Source organism: Electrophorus electricus, chromosome 9, assembly GCF_041902795.1.
Source record: "Electrophorus electricus isolate QZ-2024a chromosome 9, ASM4190279v1, whole genome shotgun sequence".
Classification (NCBI taxonomy): Eukaryota; Metazoa; Chordata; class Actinopteri; order Gymnotiformes; family Gymnotidae; genus Electrophorus; species Electrophorus electricus.
Window position 1 is genome coordinate 7137122 of NC_137505.1, and position 23840 is coordinate 7160961.

Here is a 23840-nt window from a genome sequence, read left to right on the forward strand (position 1 = left end):
GTGCAATAACCCTCGACCCTAAATGTCCGCTTTGCCTCGTCATTTATTCCGCGGGGTAGACGAGCGTGGCTGCTTTATGTGACACCGCCACCCGCCAAGGAAAGGCGAGTTTATTCGTATAGTGCCGAATCAACGCGGTAATCTGTGAACTTCTTCCTGTCTTTGGACTGGACATCCCAGCACCCATGCAGCCAGGGGCAGACCAGCGGACGTCTCCCTGCTGAACTCACGCTGAACTCCATGCTGCGGCTGAAACGTGCAGGCGTCGCGTTTGCAGGATCCCTGCACACTCGGTCGCTCGGTAAGATCGGACCTCCGTGTTACTTGACCTGAAGGAGGCTGCAGGAACTGGAGTGCATGGAGGAGAAGTGGCTCCTGTGTGTCATAGCCGTAGCCGTCTCTGTTGTGGTAGCCCTTCTGTACGATAAAGGTAATTTTTAAAAAGAGGCGATTCCCAAACTACTGCATGGGCTGTGTGAAGTTTTACAATTTTGGCAATGTGGCCTTTTTACTGTCTTACTGCTCGAAGTAAACCCGGAGACGAAGTCATGTTGTGAAGCGGCGCGTCAAACCTTTCAGTCATGTTGTTTTTATTTGTAAGGGCTGCAGATGAGCCATCAGAAGCATTTTAGAAAGTGTCGTCCATCAGTCACTATTAAAAATGGCTATACGTTGGGAATGTGATGTCACTGAGTTTGTGTTTTTTGGGCTTATTAGCTTTATTTTCGTCTTAAAACGATGAGTCCCTCTACATGACGCGGCGCGCAAGTTGTTGATGACGCGGCACGCACGTTGTTGATGACGCGCGTGTTGTTGTGCTACAGACGGAGATTTTGGGGAAGTTTTAAGCAGCTTCGCAAAAAACAGTTTCGAAATTCCCACAGTAACGTAACCAGGTCTTTTAATCACGATCGTTAAATGCGTGTGTACACATGACTGCCGTCCGACCACAAATGAAGATTGTGTTTCCTCAAAAAAAGGGCTTTCCCCCCCCCCGCCCCCCAACGGTCGACAGAAAGCTGGCTAGCTGGCTAGGCTAACGTTAGCTAATGTGCTATTCTAGCTAGCGCGGGCTGGATGTTTGGATGTTAAATATATTCGCTTCGCACGACTCGGTTCTGACACTGATTTAAACAAAAGTCGTCTGTTGCTATATCGGCACACGACCATGTTGGTAAACCCGACGCGGGGGTTTCACTGGTCAGACGCGGAGACGAGAGCGCTGCTGAACATCTGGGGCGAGCACGACGTCCAGACAGCACTGGACGGAAACTTTCGGAACAGCCACGTCTACCGCGACGTGGCGGCCCGTCTGGGAGACATGGGCTACGACCGCACCCCGGACCAGTGCCGAGTTCGGGTCAAGAGCCTGAAAAGACAGTATTACCAGGCGAAGAAGGCCTCCAAGAGAAACGGCCAGTATCACAAGACCTTCAAGTTCTACGAGGAGATGGAGAAGATACTGAGCAGCAGGTCGGCGGCGACGCTGGAGTCGCAGGACGCGGACGGGGTCGCTGTGGAAGGAGACGAGACGATGGACGGCACGGAGGAGGACGGGGACAGCATTGACCAGCCGCAGGACTCGGACATGGACGGGGCCGGGGAGTGCTCCAACGCGGACTACCCCGTGAAAGTCGAGTACCCGTCCTATCCCATCCCTGTGACGGTCGGCAGCAGCAGTAAGTGCTCATCTTGTAGGGAGCATTAGTATGCATTTTGTTCCATACATTTACAGTTTTGGCATTTGGCTGTCGCTTTTATGCAAAGTGACTTACAATTCTGACTGAACACAACTTGAGCAATTGAGGTTTGAGTTCATTTACAATTTTTCAAATTTTTTTTCCCCTTTTGTTTCTGCTTTCTTCTACGTTTCTGCACACATCGGTTCAGATGTTCCCGTGAAACAGAGCGGCATTCAGAACACCAGCATGGCGTCACCCTCGGCAGGCAAAACACGGCGGTACAAAAAGCGGTTTACAAACCTGTCGCTGGAAAAACTCATGGAGAAGTTTCTGGAGCAGAGCTTGGAAGCGGAAGAGGGCTTCTACAGGCTGGAGGAGCAGCGACTGCGAGCCGAGGACGTCCGCAGGGAGACGGAGCACACCAGAGAGCTCCACATGCTGCAGATGCTGGGGCAGATGTTGGCTGGCCTCGCCACGCCTGCGCCCTCGCCCACTCCGCAACCCGCGTGTAACTCGCAAATGACTCCCTCCGCAGGATCTTTTTTTGGCACCCATAGCCGTCAAGCTTCTCAGGCCGAGTATGCCAACCACGGCCAGCAGCGAGCCGCCCCAGGTCTGCCCAGGACTGAAAATGGCCTTCAGTGCTGATCTAGAATAATGTTCCTTTAACTGCATCCATGGTGGTTTCATTTAGCGCCTAGTTACCGATTGGTCTGTGATTGGCCAGTTCGCACCAGTGCCGCACAGCAGGTTCCTGTGCGGTGGCCTCCTTTCACACCCTCACTTTGACTGGCCTTAGAGTTGAAGAAGGAGCCACTCGGTTCACTTTTAACTAAAAAGGGCACATTCTGATTCGGCTAAAGTGCGAATCCTAAACGTTGCGTGGTTATCGGTTGAATCCACCACGTTTAGTCAGAGGAAGGGAGGGAGAAAACAGTTTTGATGTTGTATCACATTGAAGCTGTACGCTTACACACTTTTTCTACTGTGGTCCTCTCTGTAGTCATAGAGCGGTCGTTCACCCTTGGGCGGGCAGCCAGTGGCAACATGGACAACGTCCTCCCTCTGGTTAAAAACACCATCCCCCCGCTGACGTCCAAAAAGCACAAGGGTCAGGATGGCCGCATAGGCGTCATCGGGGGATGCCAGGAGTAGGTGACTGTTCCCGTGAACTATGACTGTGTGCCGGTCACTTTTTTGTGTTCACCCAACAGTTCTTTATTTCGGCAGGTACACTGGAGCACCGTACTTTGCAGCCATTTCTGCATTAAAAGTAGTAAGTTCTCTGAAAGCAGACATGCAAAATAAGTGTGTGCATCTATCCCGCACGTGGTCTCGTTTCCGTGTGGCTTTGAAAATCCCTCCAGCACGATTTTGGTTTTTTCCTTGGGTTTTTTTTTTTATCTAATCAGGGCGCCGACTTGTCCCACGTGTTCTGCACCAAAGACGCTGCCAGTGTGATCAAGTCCTACAGTCCTGAGCTCATCGTCCATCCTGTGTTGTGAGTGCCTTTGCCATGTCTTTAGGTTGACCACTTCCTGGATTAGGATTAGGAGTGCGGATGGGTTCTGCGCCCATGTGACGTCCCTGTCCCCATTTAACCCCGTTTAGGGACAGTCCCAATGCTGTAGAGGAGATGGAGAAATGGCTTCCCAGACTACACAGTCTGGTTGTGGGTCCTGGCTTGGGAAGGGAAGATGTGCTCCTGAAGAATGCAAAGGTAAGGTGCAGTCTTTTCCGTATCTAAATACGTTTGGTCTGTTGCATGCGATACGCACGTGTGTGTGTGTGTGTGTGTGTGTGTGTGTGTGTGCCGCCTACTGTGTCTAATATTGTTGCATCTTTGTAGGCGATTATCGAAAAGTCAAAATCCAGAGGAATTCCAGTCGTCATTGATGCAGTAAGTAACGATTTCATCTAAATTTATTTAAACTGGAAAGTAGGCGTTGCACAAAGCTGAAGGTTCATGGTGTTTGTGCTCGTGTTTCCCTGCAGGATGGGCTTTGGCTGGTGGCTAAAGAGCCATCTGTCATTCAGGGTTATCAGAAAGGAATTTTAACGCCCAACGTCATGGAGTTCAGGCGTCTGTATGAGGCTATGGTGAGCAATGTGTCCAGAATTCCTGTTAGAGCAGTGAGTGTAAATTCCCCTCCACCCCAAAAAGAAACAGAAAACACTGTTATTAGCATGTTATAACAACATATAATCCCTCCCCATAAGGAGGGTTGCAGATCCTTAATCTAGGGCAGTACTGCTGATGATTTTAAGTTATTAATATACTCTCAAATACCGAAATTAAAATCCAAAGACCCTAAACAAACAAACAAATGCAGGATGGATCGCATTGTTCTTTTTTATCTCAGCACCATGAGTCCTTGGACAGCAATGACCCCAGAGGGTGTGCTCAGCAACTGAGCATCGCCATGGGGAACGTGACACTCCTTTTAAAAGGAGAGGAGGACATCATCACTGATGGCAACATGGGTAAGTGAGTTCAAACGTTTTGGGGAAGCGTAAACGTTTATCCCTACTGCAAGCACGCACTTTTAAGAAGGTCCCTTGACCTCTCCTTTGTTCCAGTACTGACCTGTAATCAGGAGGGCAGTGGGCGTCGCTGTGGGGGGCAGGGAGACCTTCTCTCTGGTGCTCTGGGAATCTTCTCCCACTGGGCTTTCAGCTCGTCTGCAGAGGCGACCAAAGGGTAAGTTGCAAGCGCGGTTAAGTCCCCTTTTGGGGAAGCGCATACCGTCGTGTTTATCTGGACCTGAACGTTGAAACGGTTGTACGCGTTTGTTTTTTTTTCTTTCCAGCATGAATCCCGCGTTGTTGGCAGCGTTCGGCGCAGCCTCGCTGACCAGGCAGTGCAACAGACAGGCCTTCCACAAACATGGCCGCTCCACCATCACGTCTGATATGATCCAGGAGATCTGCATCGCCTTCAAGAAGCTATTCGAAAGCTAAACTGGGCAAGCTGGACACTCACCCACGATGCAGCCCACTACAACGGCCTCCTATCTCACTAATGGGCTCACACGTTCAGAACCGAAGAGGGGAGGGGAGGGGAGGGGACGGGACGGGGGGGGAAGATGTTGAGCTATACAGTTGAAGCCAATACTCATCAACACGGAACCCTAGGTGCATTCTGGCCAGGCTCTTCACACACACACTCCTACACTGTGGTCACCTGAACAGACTCTATCCTGCTTTTTATGCATGTTTCACATTTTCTATCTCATTCATACACTGGACACGTTCATGTGGTAACATAGCAACGTCATGACCCCCGAACTGTGGCTGTCTAACCGACGCAGGGACGCTTTTCTGATCTAGTGCGCAGTGATGGGTCCTGACCAAGGACGTGAGAGTATCAGATCAGATACTATACGATAGCAATTACTGTACTGACAACACACTAATGGTTCTGTGTGGAGTAGGGAGGATGTGCCACCCGTTTTCAATTGCTTAGTCTATAAAGTTTCTAATAGAGGAGAGAATATGGGAGATGGCACAGTGCCAGTAGTGCCAGTGCTGCACTTCATAATAAAGGCCCAGAGAAAAGTAATATGTATATTAAACAATCGTTAGTGCTCAAATCGCAACCTCTTCATCACTGGAATTGTGTTTGTGTGTGTGTTTTTTTTAACAAGTTTACAATCAGGATTTATTTCAAAGTGCCTCTTGTAGAGTTTTTAATCCCACGTCAGCCATGTCCTTTCTTTCTAAAGTGTTATACGGTAACATACGGGACAGCTGTTTTGTACGAAAAAAAAAAGGTAACGCCCCATTTTCAGCATGTTTAGGGAGCTTTATCGCCAAAAGATTTTATTAAATATGTAATTTATAAAGGAACAACTTGAAGTTTTAGCTCTTCATGGAATATTGTTAAGAAAAGTTTATCATTATTAGAGGTGTCGGTGTAGACGGAGACATGCAACATTGAAACGTCTCATTCCCTTGTTGCCGTTCTACAAATATATCACTATGCCTGCTATATTAAAAACATGGCATGAGACACACTGTGGGGTTTAGAGCATCCCGTTGTCCTGACAGCTGCTGTACTGCTTGTGTACGAAATCCTAAAATGCTTTTACGTTTTAGATGATCTTTGCTCCAAATTTGTTCCAAATTTCTTTCGTTTTCTTCATGAGTGGTTCGTTGTTCTGACAGTTTGTGTGTCATCCCATTAGGTTTAGTTTACCCTGTATATATTCTGTGTATTATCCACAAATATGAACTACTTGATATATTTTAATATCCTGAAACCTATTAGAGGAAACTATAATAAAGCTGGATTACATTTGTGTGTATGTCAGTCTCGTATTCCTGTGGAGGAATGTGAACAGCAGTGCAAAACCAATGACCAAAATGAGCACTTGGATGTCAACTGAATTCTGTTCTGGTCTGGTGACCATACTTGTGATATGATCATAGAGAGGAAAGATTTCACATGCACAATGGTCTGAAAATCTACAAGTGGACTTAGAACTGTACAATCTGCTTCAAATTCATTTTGAACTCCTTGGGGACAGCCACCATTTTCTGAAAACAAAAAACATTAATAAAAGGACTTAAAATACACAACAACCTAATCCAGTAACAAATATGTAGTTTAACATCAAAAGTCAAATATAAAGCTTAAGGTTTTTAGATATACAGATTCCTGTAATTTAGTCATTAATATGCTTCATCTTAACATTGCAAAGAAGCGGGTGATGGACTGGTAATGCTATATTCTGTGCTTCTGTCGATTGTATAACAATTACGTGTTTAATCAGCGTTAAATTGTTATATTTATATGTCTGTGTTTTACTGCATAAGGCAATGTACGGAAATGTTGGCTGAGGACTTGTATTTTGACAAATCCCACTTCCGGTAGGTGCCTTCCGAGTTGCTGGCTTCACGCGTACTGGCAGCTAGATGGTATCGAAAGACGTGGAAAGTTAGAAATTGATAGTTAACATATGACACAAAATTCTTAGTAGAATGAATGGAACAGCATACTCAAACTTTGACAATCAAGAACATGTTCTCAAATTAGGGGAAACTTTTGAGAAACAACCAAAAAGTGCCTTCCATACGGTACGATGTAAGTGACATCTTCTTATATTGACGTTTTATTATAGTCTAGTGAGCAAATGAGTTGTCGGTTACCATCCACAATACTCAAGATAGCAAACGTGTCTGTCTTTGCTGTCAATTCCAAAAAGTTGTCGGTTAATGGTATTTATCTAGCTGCTTAGCTAAAATAGATAATCTAGATAGTTTTCCCGAAACAAACAAACAAAAATATATCTAGTCTATGCGTCAGCTGCTCCTGGTGGCCTGTCTGTTGGCTATTGATGAGCTCCGTTTGAAATGCTGTCGAGTCCCTCGCTAAAGTGAACAGAAAGGAGAAGAAACGCCAGCTAAAGATCTACCCTAGCTGCTTCCTTCACGCTTCTGCTCAGCGGAAGCGCGTATTGTCGGGACATGCGCCCCCTGCCGGTGGAGTGTTGAATAGCTCCCAGTACGTTTGTTACGTCCACACGCTACCGCGGGATTAAATTTTTTTTTTTGTTTTTTTATCGAATATGGGTTCACAGATGACTTCAAACCGGCCTCTATAGACACTACATGCGAAGGGGAGCTAGAAGTGGGCAAAGGAGAGCAAGTGACTATAACACTGCCTAACTTGGAGGTAATCCATCTGTGGTCAATGTAGTTTATACGGCATCGTAACTGAAAGCTGATACGTTAACATGCAGTTTCCTTCCTTCCTTCAAATCCTACAGGGGTCCACTACACCAGTTACAGTGTTTAAAGGGTCCAAGAGACCTTACATGAAAGAGTGCGTTCTTATCGTTAACCATGACACGGGAGAGTATCGTCTGGAGAAGCTGAACAGCAACATTGCAGTCAAAAAGACCAGGTGGGGATTTCTTAGCCCAGCACCTGTTCTTTCAGTACAGAAAACGTCACCCGTGTCAGAAATGGCCCTAGAGCGTAAGCGCGCGCTTGGTCCGCGTGTGTCTCCTCGTCCGCAGGGCGGAGGGTAGCAGTAAGATCCAGTCCCGCCTGGAGCAACAGACCAGCAGGCTCAGTCAGCAAATGAAGGGCAGTAGCGGATGGAGGGCACCAGCGGCCTCCAGGAGCTCCCCGCCTAAAGAGAAGCTGTCGCCCGCGTCCCCCATGGATGACATCGAAAGAGGTATTCTTATTTTAAATGCAAAAAAACCACAAACAACTGGACGTTTGCACAGGAACTTTGATTTAGTTGAGCCAAAACAAAAAAAGGCTAACTATTCCAGGAAAAAAAGACATGACCCTCTTGTGTATGGAATGTTTTTGCACACTTTATCTATCTGTCTATCTGTCTATCTGTCTATCTATCTATCTATCTATCTATCTATCTAAAGAGCTCATGGCTGAGGCGCAAGTAATGGATCAGATGAGCAGTGGGGACAGCTCGTCAGACTCCCGGACCTCCTCCAGCAGCGAGGACAGTTCCAGCAGCAGTGACTCGGAGGACGATGCCCGGCCTTCCGCAGGCGGCCCCCGAGCGGTGCCGGCCCCTGGCCACAGCATGCCCGTCCTGCCCCCTCACCATCGCATGGAGGAGGGGGGCGGACACCTCATGAGCACGCTCAGTAAGTGGTTTTGTTTTGGGGTTTTTTTCCCGTCCCGTTGACCAGTCGTGTTCCGCAATCACGACAGCCGCGCCGGTTGTCGAGACTTGACATGCAATTTGTATGATTTCAAACAGAAAGTGACCTTCAGTTGAGCGAGTCCGGAAGCGAAAGCGATGATGACTGAATGGAGGTATGTTCAGCCACACTCCGGAAGCCGAGGAATGGAATAGGATCGGGGTAATCGGGAATTACCCTGGCTCTAACTCTCTGAAATCGGAATTTTAATTACCCATCACTTTTCATTTGTTAAACGTTTCCTTTCTTCTTGTCTTTCAAACAGCAATCTTTTGTCAACATCCGAAGTGCCATCTGGTTGACGAGTTGTGAGAAGTCTATATGTTAGTAAATTGAATTATTTATTTTCTTAAATGTTAACGTGTAGGTCCTAGTTGTATTGGTCTCGTCTGTGTCCTGTTTCAGGTACTGTGGTCGGTTGTTTTAGCCCTGAATGATTGAGTAGCTGTCATACATGGCCTTAAGTCACGCCAGTGCATTGCTTGAAACTGGACACACTAGTGAGCTGTTACATTAGTCTTAATTTCAAGTTCAGTAATGAAACGTATCCGCGATTCAAGCCAATTTTCAGCCTGTGATACTTGAATATTTCTGTCTTATTCCTAGTTGCGACAAACGTGCTTGAAGCGCGTGTGTTGCTTTGACGCGTCCATAGGAGATGCTTTTGATCAGTGATAATCCCACACAAAGTAGCCGATGTTTATACATTTATAAAGAATGCCTTTTGCTTTCCGGTATGGTTTATCTGACTTGCCGGAGAGCACAGGAGCAGTGTTCGGAATTTAAGCCGGTCTCTAATCAGTTCTACAGCCACACAGTTAAGAGTCTGTCATTTGTTAGAGCCTTGAAGATACATGTACGTGTGCTGCTATGGAAAGGGTTTGAACATTAAATGTGTGTGTAGAACAATAAAGGTTTGAAATGTTTGCTTTGTTCTCCCCGTTGAGCCTAGTGCTTTTAAAATAAATTGTACCTAAACTGCCACAATATACTGTGGGAGAAAAATCAATAGGACTCGAACCGGATGTGCAGATGAGCGAGCTTTATTGGTTCTGTCCCTTTTGCATGGAGGGAGAGAAGCCTCAAACTTCTCTCCCACATGAGTTCCTATACCCCTACCATTCCCTGCTGTTCTCTCATGAGCTAATCTCGTGACTCCAGGTGGCAGGCTTCTCAACCATCCATGAACATTCTTTCCTGCTAAAAACAAGTTGTTACTCTCTGCTGCTGCGCCCCTGCCCAGCAACAGTTAAGCGATAACTGTCATACTCCATCACTTCTCTATTCGCCTTTCCTGCAGACTGATGAACAAGGGCAAAGGTCAGATATTTCTTACTTCCTCTTTTAAGCTAGCATTAAGCATTTTCCCTCACATTTCCCCCTTTGATAATATCACTCATTCAACTCATGTGAAGCTAGTCCTCAAACGGGTAACAAGCGTAATAATAAAGTTCATGAATGCATTTCTAAACATCGGGATCCATGCTGAAGTTGGGATAACCGTTCCTCATGGCCGTAATTAAATCGGTTAAGCTGTGGTGAGCATCTGGAATGTAAAAACAGCAGTCAGTGCCAAACATCTTGCACACTCCCCCTTCCTTCGCTAAACCTGTGTTGAAGGACAGCGGTGTGAATGGCGAACAACTCCCTGTCTATTGTTCCTAAAGCCACTTCAGTTTCGTTTGCTAAAAGTTGGGTATACCATGCCAGCCCGTTTATTTTTTGCAAGGTAGTAGGGTCCAACCCACTGTTGCCCCCAGGCTTGTCCAGGGGTCCCACAGAGGATACCCACGCCACGCGTGAGGCATGGTCACTTCTCGTTTTATCCTACTTGAATTTTTGTCCTGAACTGTCTCTGGTGGAATAAAGACTCTGACAGGGGGAGCCACTAGTCTCTGGGCCCATCAGGGCCAATAACAGAAGGATCAGAGAGGGTGGCATGTAGCCTTTTCCTCCCTGCTCCTCCCTTAGGTCAGTCACCTTATCACCTCTCTGGATCAGGAGCTCTCTTACAATGTGACATGTGCATCCAAGTTTTCCTTCCTTGGACCTTAACAGCGGTGTGAGTGGTCAGGAGAACCTGTGCTGGTCCCAGCCACCGTGGTTTGTTCCACCGGCTTCTTCTAAGGTCCTTAATCACCACCCAGTCCCCGGGCTTCAGGTCATGGACTGGTCCGTATACATCTGCGGGAAGATTCGCCTTCGACTGGAGCCGGACCTGAGAAACATTCATGCAGTCTAGCACAATAAGAAAGCATGACATCAGCTATGGCTCCTTCCAGCTGGTTCGTTGCTCCCATTCCTCCGAATCCTGCATTTGGTGGGCGTCCGAGCAGAATCTCATACAGGCTAAGACTGTGCCTTTGGTACCATCCTCAAGCTCATGAGCACCAGTGGGAGGGCCTTAGTCCATGCCAGGCCCGTCTCCTGACATGTTTTTGCCAATTTGGATTTGAGTGTGCCATTTTCCCTTTCCACTAGCTATGCCTTAGTATTTGCATGTCTAATGCCTGATTCACGAATGGAGTACCGTTATCGCTGGAGATTCTGTTGGGAATTTCTCACCTGGGAATAATTTCGGTCAACAAAGCTTTTGCCACCATCTCGGCATCCTGCTTCCCTGTAGGAAACACTTCCACCCATTTAGAAAACATACACACGATAACAAGACAGCATTTTTTTTCCTTCACTCGGTGTTAATTCTACGAAGTCCGTTTGCAGGTGTTGGAATGGTTCTCGCATTGGAGGGTGTGCCGCCTGAGGCACTGATTGTCCTCGTCCTACATTGTTCTGTGCACATATAATACAGAGGCTACAAAAATATTTAGACACATTGTAACTTCGACATTGTAGCTTCGACCTACTGGCCAGCCTCGGCCAAGTGCGTGAGTAAGCGCAAGGAATCACACTGTTCTTGAGTGGTTGCGGCCAGAAGCCCGTGCAACTATTCACCTCCTCTCCCTGCTCATTAATTTCCCATGTACCTTCCTGTTCTGCTCTCGCCCAAGGCCCCAAATTTTCCCGTTCGAGGCCTCTCAATTTTGTGATTGACACATGAGGATGTGAGAATGCCACAGCAAAACGCTCCTTTTGGTGAGTAGGCGGGCCTTCAGCTAATATCACTGAGGCTGCACACTTCCCCTCTTCCTAATGCACATAATCAAGGCAAATTACCTCTCCTGGGAGCTCCTTGCCAAACCACTCCTTTTCATTCTCATGATCGGGCCCTACGAACACATATGCGGTACAGTGCCGGTTTTCCAGTTCATTACTTCCACCCCTGTTTGTTCATTTCGTTTGAGGATATCTGACATCTGCACATAGTCAGTTCTGGTGGGTTCCTGCACAATCAGCCACTGTTATGAGTACAGTGGCTCAATTTGATCATAATACGTCTGTTGCGCTGTTGGCTCGATTACCTTTAGGCCCAAGGGTCTGGACTCAATTACCATGCATATCTTGCGGATCAAATCTCGTCCTAACAGATTTACTGGACACACTGTGGACATTAAGAATGCATGGGTGAAATTTTGCCCCCCTTCAGTTTGGCAAGGGAGAGGGAGTAATGCTCCTGGGTAGTGTGTCCAGTGGCCCCTACCGTCCTCTGTGTTTTCCCAGATAACGGGACGTCGAATTCCCTAGCCTGAATTACAGATTTTGCAGTGCCTGAATCCACCAGGAATGACATTCGTATACCCTGCACTGTTAGGGACAGTTGTGGCAAGCAAGATTAAGGAGGTGCGGTATACTTCAGATATGAGGGAGAGAGTGTGTGGTGCGTGTGTGCTGGGAGTGTGTGGTGTGCATGTGTGTGTGCTCTTATCTGTAGCTGCGGCTGACCCGTCCCCGACTCTGCCCGTCAGTCTGCTTCCCCATCATAGCCCCTCTGCTTCCGTGTTTTCCAGTCTCTTGCAAAGTGTCTGACACGTGTAGCATCGGTCATCACTTGCTGTCGTCCTGCTCATAGCCCCCTCTTCCTCTTCCTCTTCCTCTTCCACGGCCTCGTCCTCGACCACGGCCTCTGCCTCTCTGTCCTGCGACAGCTTGATACGTTGTGAGGGCTGCTGGATGTGCCTCATTCTCTTTCCTCGTTCATTTTTTTGCCTGATACGGTTCTCAGCTGCTTTTCAGAGTGGGTGGCGTACTGCTCGATGGTGCTCATGGCGGCCGTTTCCCACCCGACGCGTAGCTTGCATACCTCTTTTCTGATCTCGTCTCGTCGACCCTTCTCGAAGCTATTGCTCCTCGTCTGCAGCCAGCTATGACAGCAGCGTTAACTCGTGGTGGGAATGCCGTGGCTGCACGCTGAACAAGAGTGGCAATGATTTTCGAGGCTGACACCCTGATGGTGCAGCTGTTTCAGCTTTTTGTTTCTTACTTTTGTTGTTACCCATCACTGCATCAATAATAAAATCAAAATCAAGACATCAATAAAATGCGTTATTAACCCCTTGGTGTTACAGAATAATAATATTATTCTCTCCCCCTTTTTTTCTAGACAATCAGAGGCATCAAACAATCAATTTCATACCAATATTGGATTAGTGACCTTGAATGTTAATTGTTTTATCTTGTGAAGCACTGGAAATATGAATGCTATTCAGACCGACTTCCATTCTGTTAAGTTAGGCTACATCGGCCTCCTTCGAGTAAGCCCATCTCTTCACAGAAGCTTGAACATTGTTGCGTGCAGCCGTGGCCGTTTTCTTAGAAAACTAAACACGCCTGGAGGAAGAAAGAGGTAGAGGACCGAGAGACACTTGATTCACGATGCCGTTAGCAGACGACTCTGCCTGGTGATGGAGTCGTCTGGGGAACGGTCGCTCCGTACGGATCAGCGGTGATGCGGCGTTAGTGATGCTCCGTGGCTAGCCTGGCATGCGTCTGGCTGCCTCATGTCTACACGTCTGTTGTGATCGCTCTTCGATTTGGTATTTTGCTGACAGTTCAGCAGTTGTATAAAACGCGAACTTAAGTAAGCATGTGATGATGCCGTCTTATCCGTCCCTCCACATAACCATGCCTCATTTGTTTCTCTCGACAAAATAGCTCTAGCGAAAATGAATCTTCGTTGTGATTGGTCATATTTTAATCAGAATTTTACTAAGTGTACAGCTTGCCTGTGCTTGCCTGTGCTCGTACCACCTGAACACATCACAGGGCAGCCGGCAGGTTTTGCATCTTGGAAAGGTGAGGAACGGAAAACCTGACCCCAATACCTAAAAAGATAAAGGAAAACCTGGCCCCTAGTCCTAAGAAAAACCTAGACTGACACAGGAAATATACCTTAAGTGTTTATTAATTCATGAATCCACTTAAACATTAAACAATACTGCAACCCCTCAATGTACAAATAAAATTACGTCAACATAACTGTTATTATGAAACACAACACAGCCCGAGCCAAACGGTCTGCGCATTTCTGCCAATCGTCATTCATCCGGTCGACTCGCACCGGTGACAAACGCATGTGCGCAGATCCACAGCGGATCTCGGAAGGCTCGTGTACCGAACCGAGTTCAAACTATCAGTCAATAATTCAAAACGCTGACAGCTCGAACTTTCGCGAAAGTCCAGCAGTGCCGTTTCCTCCAAACCGAGCCCGTGGTGCGTGGATAGAAGCGCGCGGCCTCTGCGCGTCCGACCCTCCGTCCAGCCCCGGTTCTGCACGCACACTCCCGTTACTGCTTCCATCTTCCATCGATACTTGCCAATGGTCATGTGATCTCCCTGTTCTGCGCGCCACCTCCGCACGGAACAGGTTTAGCAGGGTCTTCCTGGTAAAGTTCACTCGCGTTCAGGCCGAGCGCACTGCTGCAGTACAGCAGGAGACGTTACAGCGTGACGTTAGTTGGGAAACGGGACGAGCTCGTGGAGTTCGGGAAGGCTTGGACATGTTCTGCAAGTCACTGTTAAAAAGTGGATTACTTGCATGCAAACAAGAAAGTCCAAGCGGCCTAAAATGTACAGCCTCTGCATTTTCGCCTGTCTGCGAAGGGCGATACCGAACCGCGTCCACGGCAGTGAGAGACAAGCTCAAAACCATAGACGACCTGGACGGCCCGAGCTTTTTAACGTCCCTCTACTGGTTTTTTGGTAAAGGCTACTTTAAAGTGGCTCACCAAATGCAGGTAATTAGATTTTATTTAATAGTTATTTATTTATATTTTGCATAGAAATGCTTTAAACGATTGTTAAATACATATAGCAGTTCTAAGTAGGCTAAATGTGGTTGTTCCATAACAACAAAGGCTATTTCATTTATTTAGAAATATACAGGAGATGTTTGGAGAACATTTCTGCTCTACTCAGTAACCTTATCATTGGCCGCTCTATGCGTTTTCCGTTACTTTTAAATGACCCAAGTATCCTAAACATTGTTATACTTAAGATACGCGTCACGTTGTGCGTTTATCCAGCCTGTTTTAGTCCGGCTGTAATCCTCTATTTTGTTTAAATCACGTGAAGATTGAGCACAGCAAGCTGTACGGTCCTCTGTGGAAGTCCACGTACGGGCCGCTGGTGGTGATCAACGTGGCCAGCGCGGACATGATCGAACAGGTACTACGCCAGGAGGGACGGTACCCTGTGCGCACCGACATGCCCCACTGGAGACGCTACCGGGACCTGCGCCAGCAGGCCTACGGGCCTCTCACCGAGTGAGTCTGTACGCGCACTTTACCGGCCATCCGCGCTCGGTGCAGACTGTCCTTGCGTCTGCTACGTCGGGGCCGTGCTTTCCTACACGGAAAGGAATAGTTCGTATTTCTGTTATATTAGGAAAAACCTTAAATCACACCTCATGTCTTGGTGCCTGCATCATAGACAATAGCAGTAGGCAAGAGAAGGTCTAAATGGCTTTACAGTTGAGTTATGAAAAAATAAATTAATTATTTGTAAATTCTAGCTTTGCCATCAAAACCAAAACCAAAGCTACAGTGAGTAAATCAGTTCAGTACAAATGTCAGTATCATTTGGTTTTAACTTTCTGTTGATCCTAACTTGCCTGTCTGTTCCAGCAAGTCAAAAACAAAACATGCTGTCAGAATCCCAGATTCATCTCACATTCAGCAGCCCCCACACATGGAGATCTGCTAATTTGCTAGGTTATGGGCCACCTCCTTTTCTACAGGCCAAGGTTAGGGTTAGGGTTAGGTTAGTGTTAGGGTTAGGGTTAGAGTTAAGTAGGTTTTCTAAGGTTTTATGAACTAGACTCGGTCTGCTTAACACAGGACAGCAGAGTAGATAAAGCTCCTTTCTGCTCTTTGTTGGTCTGCAGGATGGGTGCGGAATGGCTGCGCATCCGAAGTATCCTGAACCCCCGCATGCTCAAACCCAAACATGTGTCCTCCTACACGAACGCCATCAACGAGGTGGTGACTGATTTTGTTAAGAAGCTGGCTTTGCTTCGGGCAACCAAAGGCAATGGAGTCCTGGTGCACGACGTAGCAGGGGAGCTCTACAAATTTGCCTTTGAAGGTAAAATGCATTAAACGATGTGACTAGACCAGCATTCCTGCCCGATCGCCAGGACTCCTCAGACACTCCACAGGTTTGCTATATTGCTGCTCACGGTATCCCTGCACAAGCCTTTAGGAACACTGAACACTTTGTACACTTTGTGTTGGAGTACTGGAGTTTTAAAAGTGAACTGTGATGGGTCCAAAGGTCTGGGTTCAGAGACCCTGGACTAAACAGAGCATGACAGTATTTCACAGTATTTCCCAGTACTCAAGTTTCAACCAATTACCTTAATCTTCTTAATCTCTCACTTAATTTGACGTCTGTAAACATTTAGAAGACAGAGTTTGTATTTTTATACAACAGGTATTAAACATTTGGCATATGTTGTTTTCAAGACATTCCATACTGCATTAGTATTCTGGACTTAATTTAATTTTAGTTCACATAAGCAAATGAAATGTACTGTTCTCTTACGGTGCACATCAGTCGACATATCTACATTATAGTTATATTATTATGGCAGTGGAATGTAATCGTCAGCATACATTCTGAATATGACATAAGATAGCAGACCTCATCAACACGGAGGCCTTGAACTTCATTCTTAAAGCTGGCCTTGAATTTCCTCACATGATGGTGATAATTGGTGGGTTGATTAGATAAAAGGTTGTTGCCTTCACTTCTGACCTAGTGTCCACATGTCAGACTAAAGGAAGCAGGCCGCTGACACGCGGAGATAAAGAGCATCTCAGTCATTGGTGTTCTGCTGCAGAACAAAAGACCAGTAACAGTCCAGATTCCAGTCCGACCGGCTGGCTTGAGGTGTCTTATATGGGATTCCAGTGTTACAAACTGTAAATGACAATGTCACTACTGAAACTTCGAACCGCTGAACAGAGACCGGCCACATATTTCCTTTGCTCGCGTGCAAAATATGCGCGTGCGAGCGCTCATATTTACTCCGCTCTCGCGCTGATTCACGCCAGGCACCAACAGTCAGCAGCTCCAAGTGTGATTAAAGGAGCCCTTACAGCGAAAATGACACATCACCATTTACTCGTTTTCTCCATTCTGCAAATAAAAGCAATAATATAAAGCATTATTGCAACTTTTTATTATTAAATGTCTACATGAATGAAGTAAGGTAAATATAAATAAAGCATTTTAGCATTTTAATATAAAAGTTGTATAAAATAAACTAAAATAACTGATTACACGGAAAGGCGAAATGGCTGATATATGTTATTTGTTGCAAGGGTTTTGTTTTCATTGCTCGATTACTAAAATATATAGTTATTATTTTTGTTTTATATATATATATATATATATATATATATATATATATATATATATATATATATGTGTGTGTGATTACTTTGATATCACACTTTTGACCTGGAAGAAATGCTAAAGTTGCCTATTTTCTGTCAGCTATGAAGAATAACCTGTGCATTGGCAAAATTGTGGTATTTCTAATTAGGGAGTCAAACCCCTCTTTTTTGCCATCAGTAAAACACAGACTGACACATTCAGTTATGTACATTTTTATAGCTGAGCACAGCCCACTCATCTGAACTACAGCTGATAAAATGGTGAAAAGCATAAGATTAAAATGCCGCCTGCTGCATTTTACCCAGACAGCCAAGTAGACTACTGAAGGCAAACATGGGGATGATTGATGAGATCTATTTGACTGGGATTTCCCCTTTTATGGGTTATTTGAAATACACCCTTGTGCTTTGGGGGGGGGGGGGGGGCGTGGGCGTTTCCAGGTATTTGGGGTGGAAATGGGGAATTAATTAACACTGATCATTAAACACATAACGATGGCAACCCATCTGAGTGCATTTAATATTCACCACTGTCACATCATTTTAAATAAAAAACCATCTGAAAATCAATTTGCGGTCCTATTCTTTGAGAAACACTAGTTTGTTCAATATTTTGGCCTATTTTACTCAAGTTCAGGTTTTGTGACATACAACAGATGTCACACAGTACATTCTGTGTTATGTGGGCTGTGCATAAAGACCGAGAGGCTGATAAACTCCACAATTAGGACACGTTGCTACAGGCAATGCCGATACTAGAGTCTGTTGCAGCCCTCGGAAAAAAATCACAGGGCGCCCTTAGGGAATTCTGTTCTCATTCTTCCATTGCAAACGTTACGCATGGCCACTGCTGTAGTTAAAAGTTTATCAGCCCTAGGGGACCCTCACACTGGCCTGGGGCCTCAAGCAGTTGACTGCCTTGCTGGTGACAAGCAGTGGCTCTGGTTTCAGGTAGAAATACCTACGAGGGAACAAGACCCTCCAAAATCTTCCATTGAGCTCGTTTACTTTGTGAACTGTTGTCACTGTTGGGCTCTCTGGACAGAGTAGGTTAAGCATTGTGTTCATACTGCTTCAGTTTTAAGACTTTTATTGTGAAATATAGAGTGATGTAAAGTGACTCTGTTTCATAGCTGTTTTGTTTCCACGGAGCTTGGTAGATGAAATGCCACAAGGTAAACGAGGTCCTTCAAAAACAGAATGATTGTCTGTTACAAGTTCCGAGGAGTTGCGTCTTTCTCAAATTGTTCTGTTACGTTTGTGTGTGGGCAGGGATATCCTCAGTCCTGTTTGAGACGCGGCTGGGCTGTCTGAACGAGGTAGTCCCCGAGGAGACCCAGAAGTTCATCTTCTCTGTGGGAGAAATGTTCCGCCTTTCGCCCATCGTTGTTCTCTTTCCCAAGTCTGTTTGGCCCTACATGCCCTTCTGGAAGCACTTTGTGTCTGTGTGGGATCATCTTTTCAAAGTCGGTGAGTGAATCCCAAATATCTGCGCTGTTGTGAAATAAACGCACTACTGGGTTTTCTTTGATCGGTTTTCACATGCACCTGAAGCATAAGTAGACAAAATGATTCTGAAGATCACTGCTCGCACATCTACACACTACTGTGTGTGCGGTGGGTGAAAGCCGCCAGGTTTGGTTTACACTGTTTTGCCATTGGTTCATTTCTTCATTTGGTCATGATGTCTATATTCACTTAAGAGATCAACCTGTTAATTAGGTTCAACTTGTTAAGTAGATTCAACTCTTATACTATACGGCCAAAAGTATGTGAACGCCTGACCATCACACCTGTATGAGGCTGCTTGATATCCCATTACAAAACACTATGGAGTTGGCAGCTGCTTTGTGGCTAAAACAGCCTCTCTCTAGAACATTCCACAAGATTCTGGAGGGGCTGTATGGGAATGTTTGCCCATTCATTCATTTGAAAATTGAAAACATAAAATAGTCCTGGACCCTTATCCCTCCTTCATCAAACCTAACTCTTTGTTAAGGCTTGTATTGGCTGATGTTCCAAAACTCAACAGAGGGTAGGTGATTTTTAAGTGATTTCGGACTTGCTCTGAATTTACATGGGTGTGTGGTGAAATACCTGATCTCAATAATTAGGAGTGTCCACATATATTTGGCCACATAGTGCATTTATTACTGTCCAGAAATCTAAGGACCCCAGACTGCTATTAGTTGCATTAGATGACATCCCAGTGAACATAACCTTTAGCAATCTAGGAATACCTTGATGGTGTACGGTTTGAATCTGTAGCCTGTCTGGTGCCATGTTGCCGTGTGTTGCCAGTTTCTCATCATTGATGAGCTGATGGCTGCAGTACTGCATTTCTTTGGATGGGGTTACTTTAGAGCAGTTTGTTTGAAATGTGTTGCTCAGCGGACGACCTGGTTCGGAAGAAGATGGCACAGATTGATGAGGATGTGAAGCGAGGAGAGCCGGTAGATGGCGAGTACCTCACTCACCTGCTGATCAGCAAGCAGATGTCTCTTACTGAGGTGCTGGGGAGCATCACCGAACTGCTTCTGGCTGGAGTCGACACTGTAAGAAGCCTCTTAGCAAGAGCCAAATGCTTTCCAAGCTGGGCTGGACGTGAGTTGCGAGCGTTGGCCACAGGCATTGGAGTGATGGCGCTATCCTGGCATCTATTCTGCAGACATCCAACACCATCTCCTGGGCTCTGTACCACTTGGCCCGGGAGCCAGAGATTCAGGAGAGGCTACACAAGGAAGTTGTCAGCGTTTGCCCGGGTGAGAAGGTGCCCTCTAGCGAAGACCTCAGCAAAATGCCTTGGCTGAAGGCCATCATCAAGGAAACCCTTCGGTGAGGCACCGAATCAAATTTTTTAAAAATCAAAATTTATTTATATGGTGTTTTTTACAACAGATGTCACAAAACAGCTTTATAAATGTCCAAGTCCAGGCCCCTAGACTATTTAGACCTTAGACTCCGGTTGCGATTCCCCTAGCAGAAGAGGTGACGGGATTTATCAGAGGATATCAGTTTTTCCGAGGTATAGGAAAGAGTTATATTTTAGACAATTTATTTATGTTTCCAGCCTATACCCTGTGGTGCCAGGGAATGCACGTGTCACTGCTGAAAGTGAAATAGTAGTGGGTGGCTATGTGTTCCCAAAAAATGTAAGCATTACCACTTATTGTTTATTACTTACATAAAAATACACTAATGAACCGGCCTTTGTGCAAAAGAAGTACTTAATAAATTCATTAATAAATTAACAGTATTGATAATGCTCCTTTTCCAGACTCTCTTCCACTTGTGCCACTACGCGGTGTCGTACGACGAGACGATATTCCCAGAGCCGCACACCTTCCTGCCGCAGCGTTGGCTGAGGGAGCACAAGCACCCGGACCACCACCCTTTCGGCTCCGTGCCCTTCGGCTTCGGGATCCGAGCCTGCCTGGGCCGCCGAGTGGCGGAGCTGGAGATGTACCTGATCCTGTCCCAGGTAGCGTGGCACAAGCAAACAGACACACCAAAGATTGCGGCTGTGGCTGTTCCATAGCTTACAGCGCTTAGCACTTATTTTGAAACATTTTTATTTGTCACTTTTATTACCGTAGCAAATTTTAAAGACGAGTGCAAACCAAATAGCTGTAAAATATCATCAACTATTCAAAACAAGCTACTTTGAATAAATGAAAGGAAATAGACTTCACCACCGATAACTGAACAATAAATACAACTATTCAAGTAACAAGTCATCACAGGAGGACAGAACACACAGGGACAGAATAACCCTGGACAGTAATGCATAAACTTTGTGATCTGTTCAGTATTAGCCAAATCAGAATAAAAGTCCGTGAGTTGTAGACATTTCCCAACCAAACGCTTAGAATGACAATGGATGTTAAAATCTCCAAGAATTAAGAATTGATTTTGATCACGGCGCCACTTTACCTAGTAGCACTTTACACAGCCGCTCTTAAAAACTCAAATGCTCTCTGTCAGCATTTCAGACAATCCCTAAAAATGATCGCTAGGACACCACTGCCCCCATTCCTGCTTCAGGCTGGAGATCTTGGGTGGGTTAAGGCAGTTAGTCTTCCAGAGACCAAAGGTTAGCCAAGAGTCCGTCACAGAGAGGAAGTCTGAACCACAAGAGACGACGAAGCCATTCGGTAATAAAATGTAAACATGTGTAGAGGTGTTTCTCTCTAAGTACATTACGTCACTGGCTGCTGACAGCGTTCACTGTGTATCACCATGAGCTGTGGCCAAATGCTGAGGTCAGTGCCAAATTTACAGACCTCAGCATTTAGACTTTTTCAGCCTTTTTACACCGTTTAGTTTAATTCGATCTAACCCATACCCTCTCATATGTAACACATGTAGCTATTAATGGGGGAGTTTTGTTGCAAAGGTCTGTGTTAAAAAGAAAAAAGCCAGAACAAACAAGCCCCGCACATATCTCAGTACAAGGAAGCAGAGTTCTTGGTAGGGAAACACGTTCCGTGTCTACCACGTATCTGAGGGTTATGCAGGTTTAATGCCTTCAGATAATCCGGTCTGACTTTCCTAGCTGCGTGACTAGACACAAAGGGTATTCCGATTCCAGTACTACAGCTCTGAATTCCACAACTGCGTAGTACCCATTCACTAAATTCACAGGTTGTTTGTGCAGTGGAGTTTTTCCAGTTAATTAACCCCCACACAGTACATCCAGATCCTACAGGAGTGAACATATGGCCAATCACAATAACACCGCTGGTCCCTGCAGTTCACATACTGTTTTGTTTTGTTTTGTTTTGTTTATTTCAGTTAATGAAACACTACAAGGTGATGCCAGATCCTACAGGAAAGAGTGTAAAGCCCATCACAAGAACGCTGCTGGTCCCAGCCAAGCCAATTGACCTTCAGTTTATAGACAGGCAGTTGGAGAAACCAGTCAAAGTACAGGCTATTGCCTGATGACCCCAGGAAATACCAAACACTTACTATATGATCTGAGTATGTACCAAACACTTACTATATGATCTGAGTATGTACACTTGCTTTCATTGTCTTTTATATTGGCTTCATATTTAGAATGTTGGGAGAAGTCTTATTAGATCTTATCTAATCTAGATCCTATTAGATCTTATCTAATCTAGATCCTATTAGCTGCCATAGAGTACCGGTGTAATTTTAGCATAGTGTAAATGACCTTATTTATGTAATAAGCTTGTGTGTGTGTGTGTGTGTGTGTGTGTGTGTGTGTGTGTGTGTGTGTGTGTGTGTGTGTGTGTGTGTGTGAGAGAGAGAGAGAGAGTGTGAGTATGTTTAGTGGTTACCACAGTGGTTGCCTTGACTTGTAATTGGAAGGTTGCCAGTTCAAGTCCCATCACTTGCCAGTGTTGGGCCCCTGCGCAAGCCCCTTAACCCTCAGTTACTCAAGCTGTGTTCAGTCATAATTGTAAGTTGCTTTGGATAAGTGGATAAGTGTCAGCTAAATGCTGTAAATGTGTGTATTAGTTTCGTTGTCATTGTATTTCTCACTATGTCCACTAGACAGAAAATATCTCCACAATTACTAGATACAGATGTAATGTGCCACCTAGTGGTGTTTGGTGTTACTTCATTTTTAGCACATAAACACAATGAGTAAATACTATCATTTAAAATAGTCTGTCAACATAATACACTTTCTCTTGCCAGATTACACAGTTTAATCCCACAAAGACATGGTATGTGAAGTCTAATGAAATCTAGCATCGATTTCATATCCCCCTGTGTTATTAACTCAGAATGTAAACAAGGATGTCAATTAACAGCCATTTTCTGATGTTTTTGCTTTTGTGCACGTCTGAGCTCAGTTTGTATTTCCAGGTTAGGTTGAATACCATTATTTCACACTTCAAAGGAAAGGTCAAACGTTTCATATATTGAGCCACAATTAACCTAGTGTTGCTTTACTGCCACCAATTCAGTAAATGTGTGATCTATAATACACACAGAATTAAGCATGTGTAATTTTCAGTGGTGTTTTATAACTAATGGACTTTGTGTTAATGAGGTTAACCCTGGTGGTCCTTCAGCAAGGTTTCTCTTCGTTTCTCCAGTATGAAGATGATTGCATCACTTGTAAGAAATACAGTAGACAACTCCTGTAGTAAAACACGAAGAGGAACAGGCGATAACCACTCAGCCTTTCAGAGCTCTGACACTGCAGTCAGAACACACGCACGCACACCCACCCACACGCACGCACACCCACCCACACACACACGCACACACACACACACACACACGCACGCACGCACATACACATACACACGGACACACACACGCACGCCTACACCCACACACACACACGCACGCCTACACCCACACACACACACGCACACACACACACACACACGCATGCCTACACCCACACACACACACGCACACACACACACCTACACACACACACACACACACCTACACCCACGCACACACACCCACCCACACACACGCACGCACGCACACCTACACCCACACACACACACACACACACACACACACACACCTACACACACACGCACGCACACACACACACACACACACACACGCATGCCTACACCCACACACACACACGCACACACACACACCTACACACACACACACACACCTACACCCACGCACACACACCCACCCACACACACGCACGCACGCACACCTACACC

General features: G+C 45.7%; 3 protein-coding genes across 8 annotated transcripts; all 3 read left to right on the forward strand.

Moving 5' to 3' along the window:
* The first annotated feature begins 166 nt into the window (after positions 1 to 166).
* On the forward strand, positions 167 to 5983 carry naxd (NAD(P)HX dehydratase). 4 transcript variants are annotated; one of them, XM_081720952.1, is made up of 11 exons: positions 437 to 1679; positions 1891 to 2325; positions 2686 to 2833; positions 2913 to 2958; positions 3095 to 3183; positions 3294 to 3402; positions 3532 to 3582; positions 3678 to 3782; positions 4046 to 4166; positions 4263 to 4383; positions 4493 to 5983. In XM_081720952.1, exons 1-11 carry the CDS (start codon positions 1169 to 1171, stop codon positions 4641 to 4643), a joined length of 1887 nt encoding a protein of 628 aa, XP_081577078.1. In that variant the 5' UTR covers positions 437 to 1168; the 3' UTR covers positions 4644 to 5983. The 4 variants fall into 4 exon arrangements, with proteins under 4 accessions (XP_026880218.2, XP_026880217.2, XP_081577078.1 ...); XM_027024415.3 differs by having other exon boundaries at positions 1891 to 2295; XM_027024417.3 differs by lacking the exons at positions 437 to 1679; positions 1891 to 2325 and adding an exon at positions 167 to 301.
* Positions 5984 to 6494: 511 nt separating this feature from the next.
* eaf2 (ELL associated factor 2) lies at positions 6495 to 9291 on the forward strand. Of its 2 annotated transcripts, XM_035522916.2 has the most exons (7): positions 6495 to 6768; positions 7265 to 7359; positions 7454 to 7590; positions 7706 to 7869; positions 8078 to 8308; positions 8425 to 8480; positions 8631 to 9291. In XM_035522916.2, the coding sequence occupies exons 1-6, from the start codon at positions 6666 to 6668 to the stop codon at positions 8472 to 8474; spliced, it is 780 nt and encodes a 259-aa protein (XP_035378809.1). In that variant the 5' UTR covers positions 6495 to 6665; the 3' UTR covers positions 8475 to 8480; positions 8631 to 9291. The 2 variants fall into 2 exon arrangements, with proteins under 2 accessions (XP_035378809.1, XP_026880209.1); XM_027024408.3 differs by having other exon boundaries at positions 6497 to 6768; positions 8425 to 9291.
* Positions 9292 to 13675: 4384 nt separating this feature from the next.
* Positions 13676 to 23140, forward strand: cyp27a3 (cytochrome P450 family 27 subfamily A member 3). Of its 2 annotated transcripts, XM_027024420.3 has the most exons (9): positions 13678 to 14496; positions 14834 to 15024; positions 15645 to 15844; positions 18433 to 18630; positions 19552 to 19715; positions 19829 to 19995; positions 20231 to 20312; positions 20438 to 20641; positions 21955 to 23140. In XM_027024420.3, exons 1-9 carry the CDS (start codon positions 13747 to 13749, stop codon positions 22102 to 22104), a joined length of 2106 nt encoding a protein of 701 aa, XP_026880221.2. In that variant the 5' UTR covers positions 13678 to 13746; the 3' UTR covers positions 22105 to 23140. The 2 variants fall into 2 exon arrangements, with proteins under 2 accessions (XP_081577076.1, XP_026880221.2); XM_081720950.1 differs by lacking the exons at positions 20231 to 20312; positions 21955 to 23140 and having other exon boundaries at positions 13676 to 14496.
* The last annotated feature ends 700 nt before the right edge of the window (positions 23141 to 23840 follow it).

Bases quoted from the DNA above. Each gene is read 5' to 3' on its own strand.
- eaf2 (XM_035522916.2), top strand. From the start codon at position 6,666: ATGAATGGAACAGCATACTCAAACTTTGACAATCAAGAACATGTTCTC. The intron at 6,769-7,264 runs GTAAGTGACATC...ATGGGTTCACAG, and splicing joins TGCCTTCCATACGGTACGAT to ATGACTTCAAACCGGCCTCT. The intron at 7,591-7,705 runs GTGGGGATTTCT...CCTCGTCCGCAG, and splicing joins ATTGCAGTCAAAAAGACCAG to GGCGGAGGGTAGCAGTAAGA.
- naxd (XM_081720952.1), top strand. From the start codon at position 1,169: ATGTTGGTAAACCCGACGCGGGGGTTTCACTGGTCAGACGCGGAGACG. The intron at 2,834-2,912 runs GTAGGTGACTGT...TTATTTCGGCAG, and splicing joins GTCATCGGGGGATGCCAGGA to GTACACTGGAGCACCGTACT. The intron at 4,384-4,492 runs GTAAGTTGCAAG...TTTTCTTTCCAG, and splicing joins TCTGCAGAGGCGACCAAAGG to CATGAATCCCGCGTTGTTGG.
- cyp27a3 (XM_027024420.3), top strand. From the start codon at position 13,747: ATGAAACACAACACAGCCCGAGCCAAACGGTCTGCGCATTTCTGCCAA. The intron at 14,497-14,833 runs GTAATTAGATTT...AATCACGTGAAG, and splicing joins AAGTGGCTCACCAAATGCAG to ATTGAGCACAGCAAGCTGTA. The intron at 18,631-19,551 runs GTGAGTGAATCC...TGTGTTGCTCAG, and splicing joins GGATCATCTTTTCAAAGTCG to CGGACGACCTGGTTCGGAAG.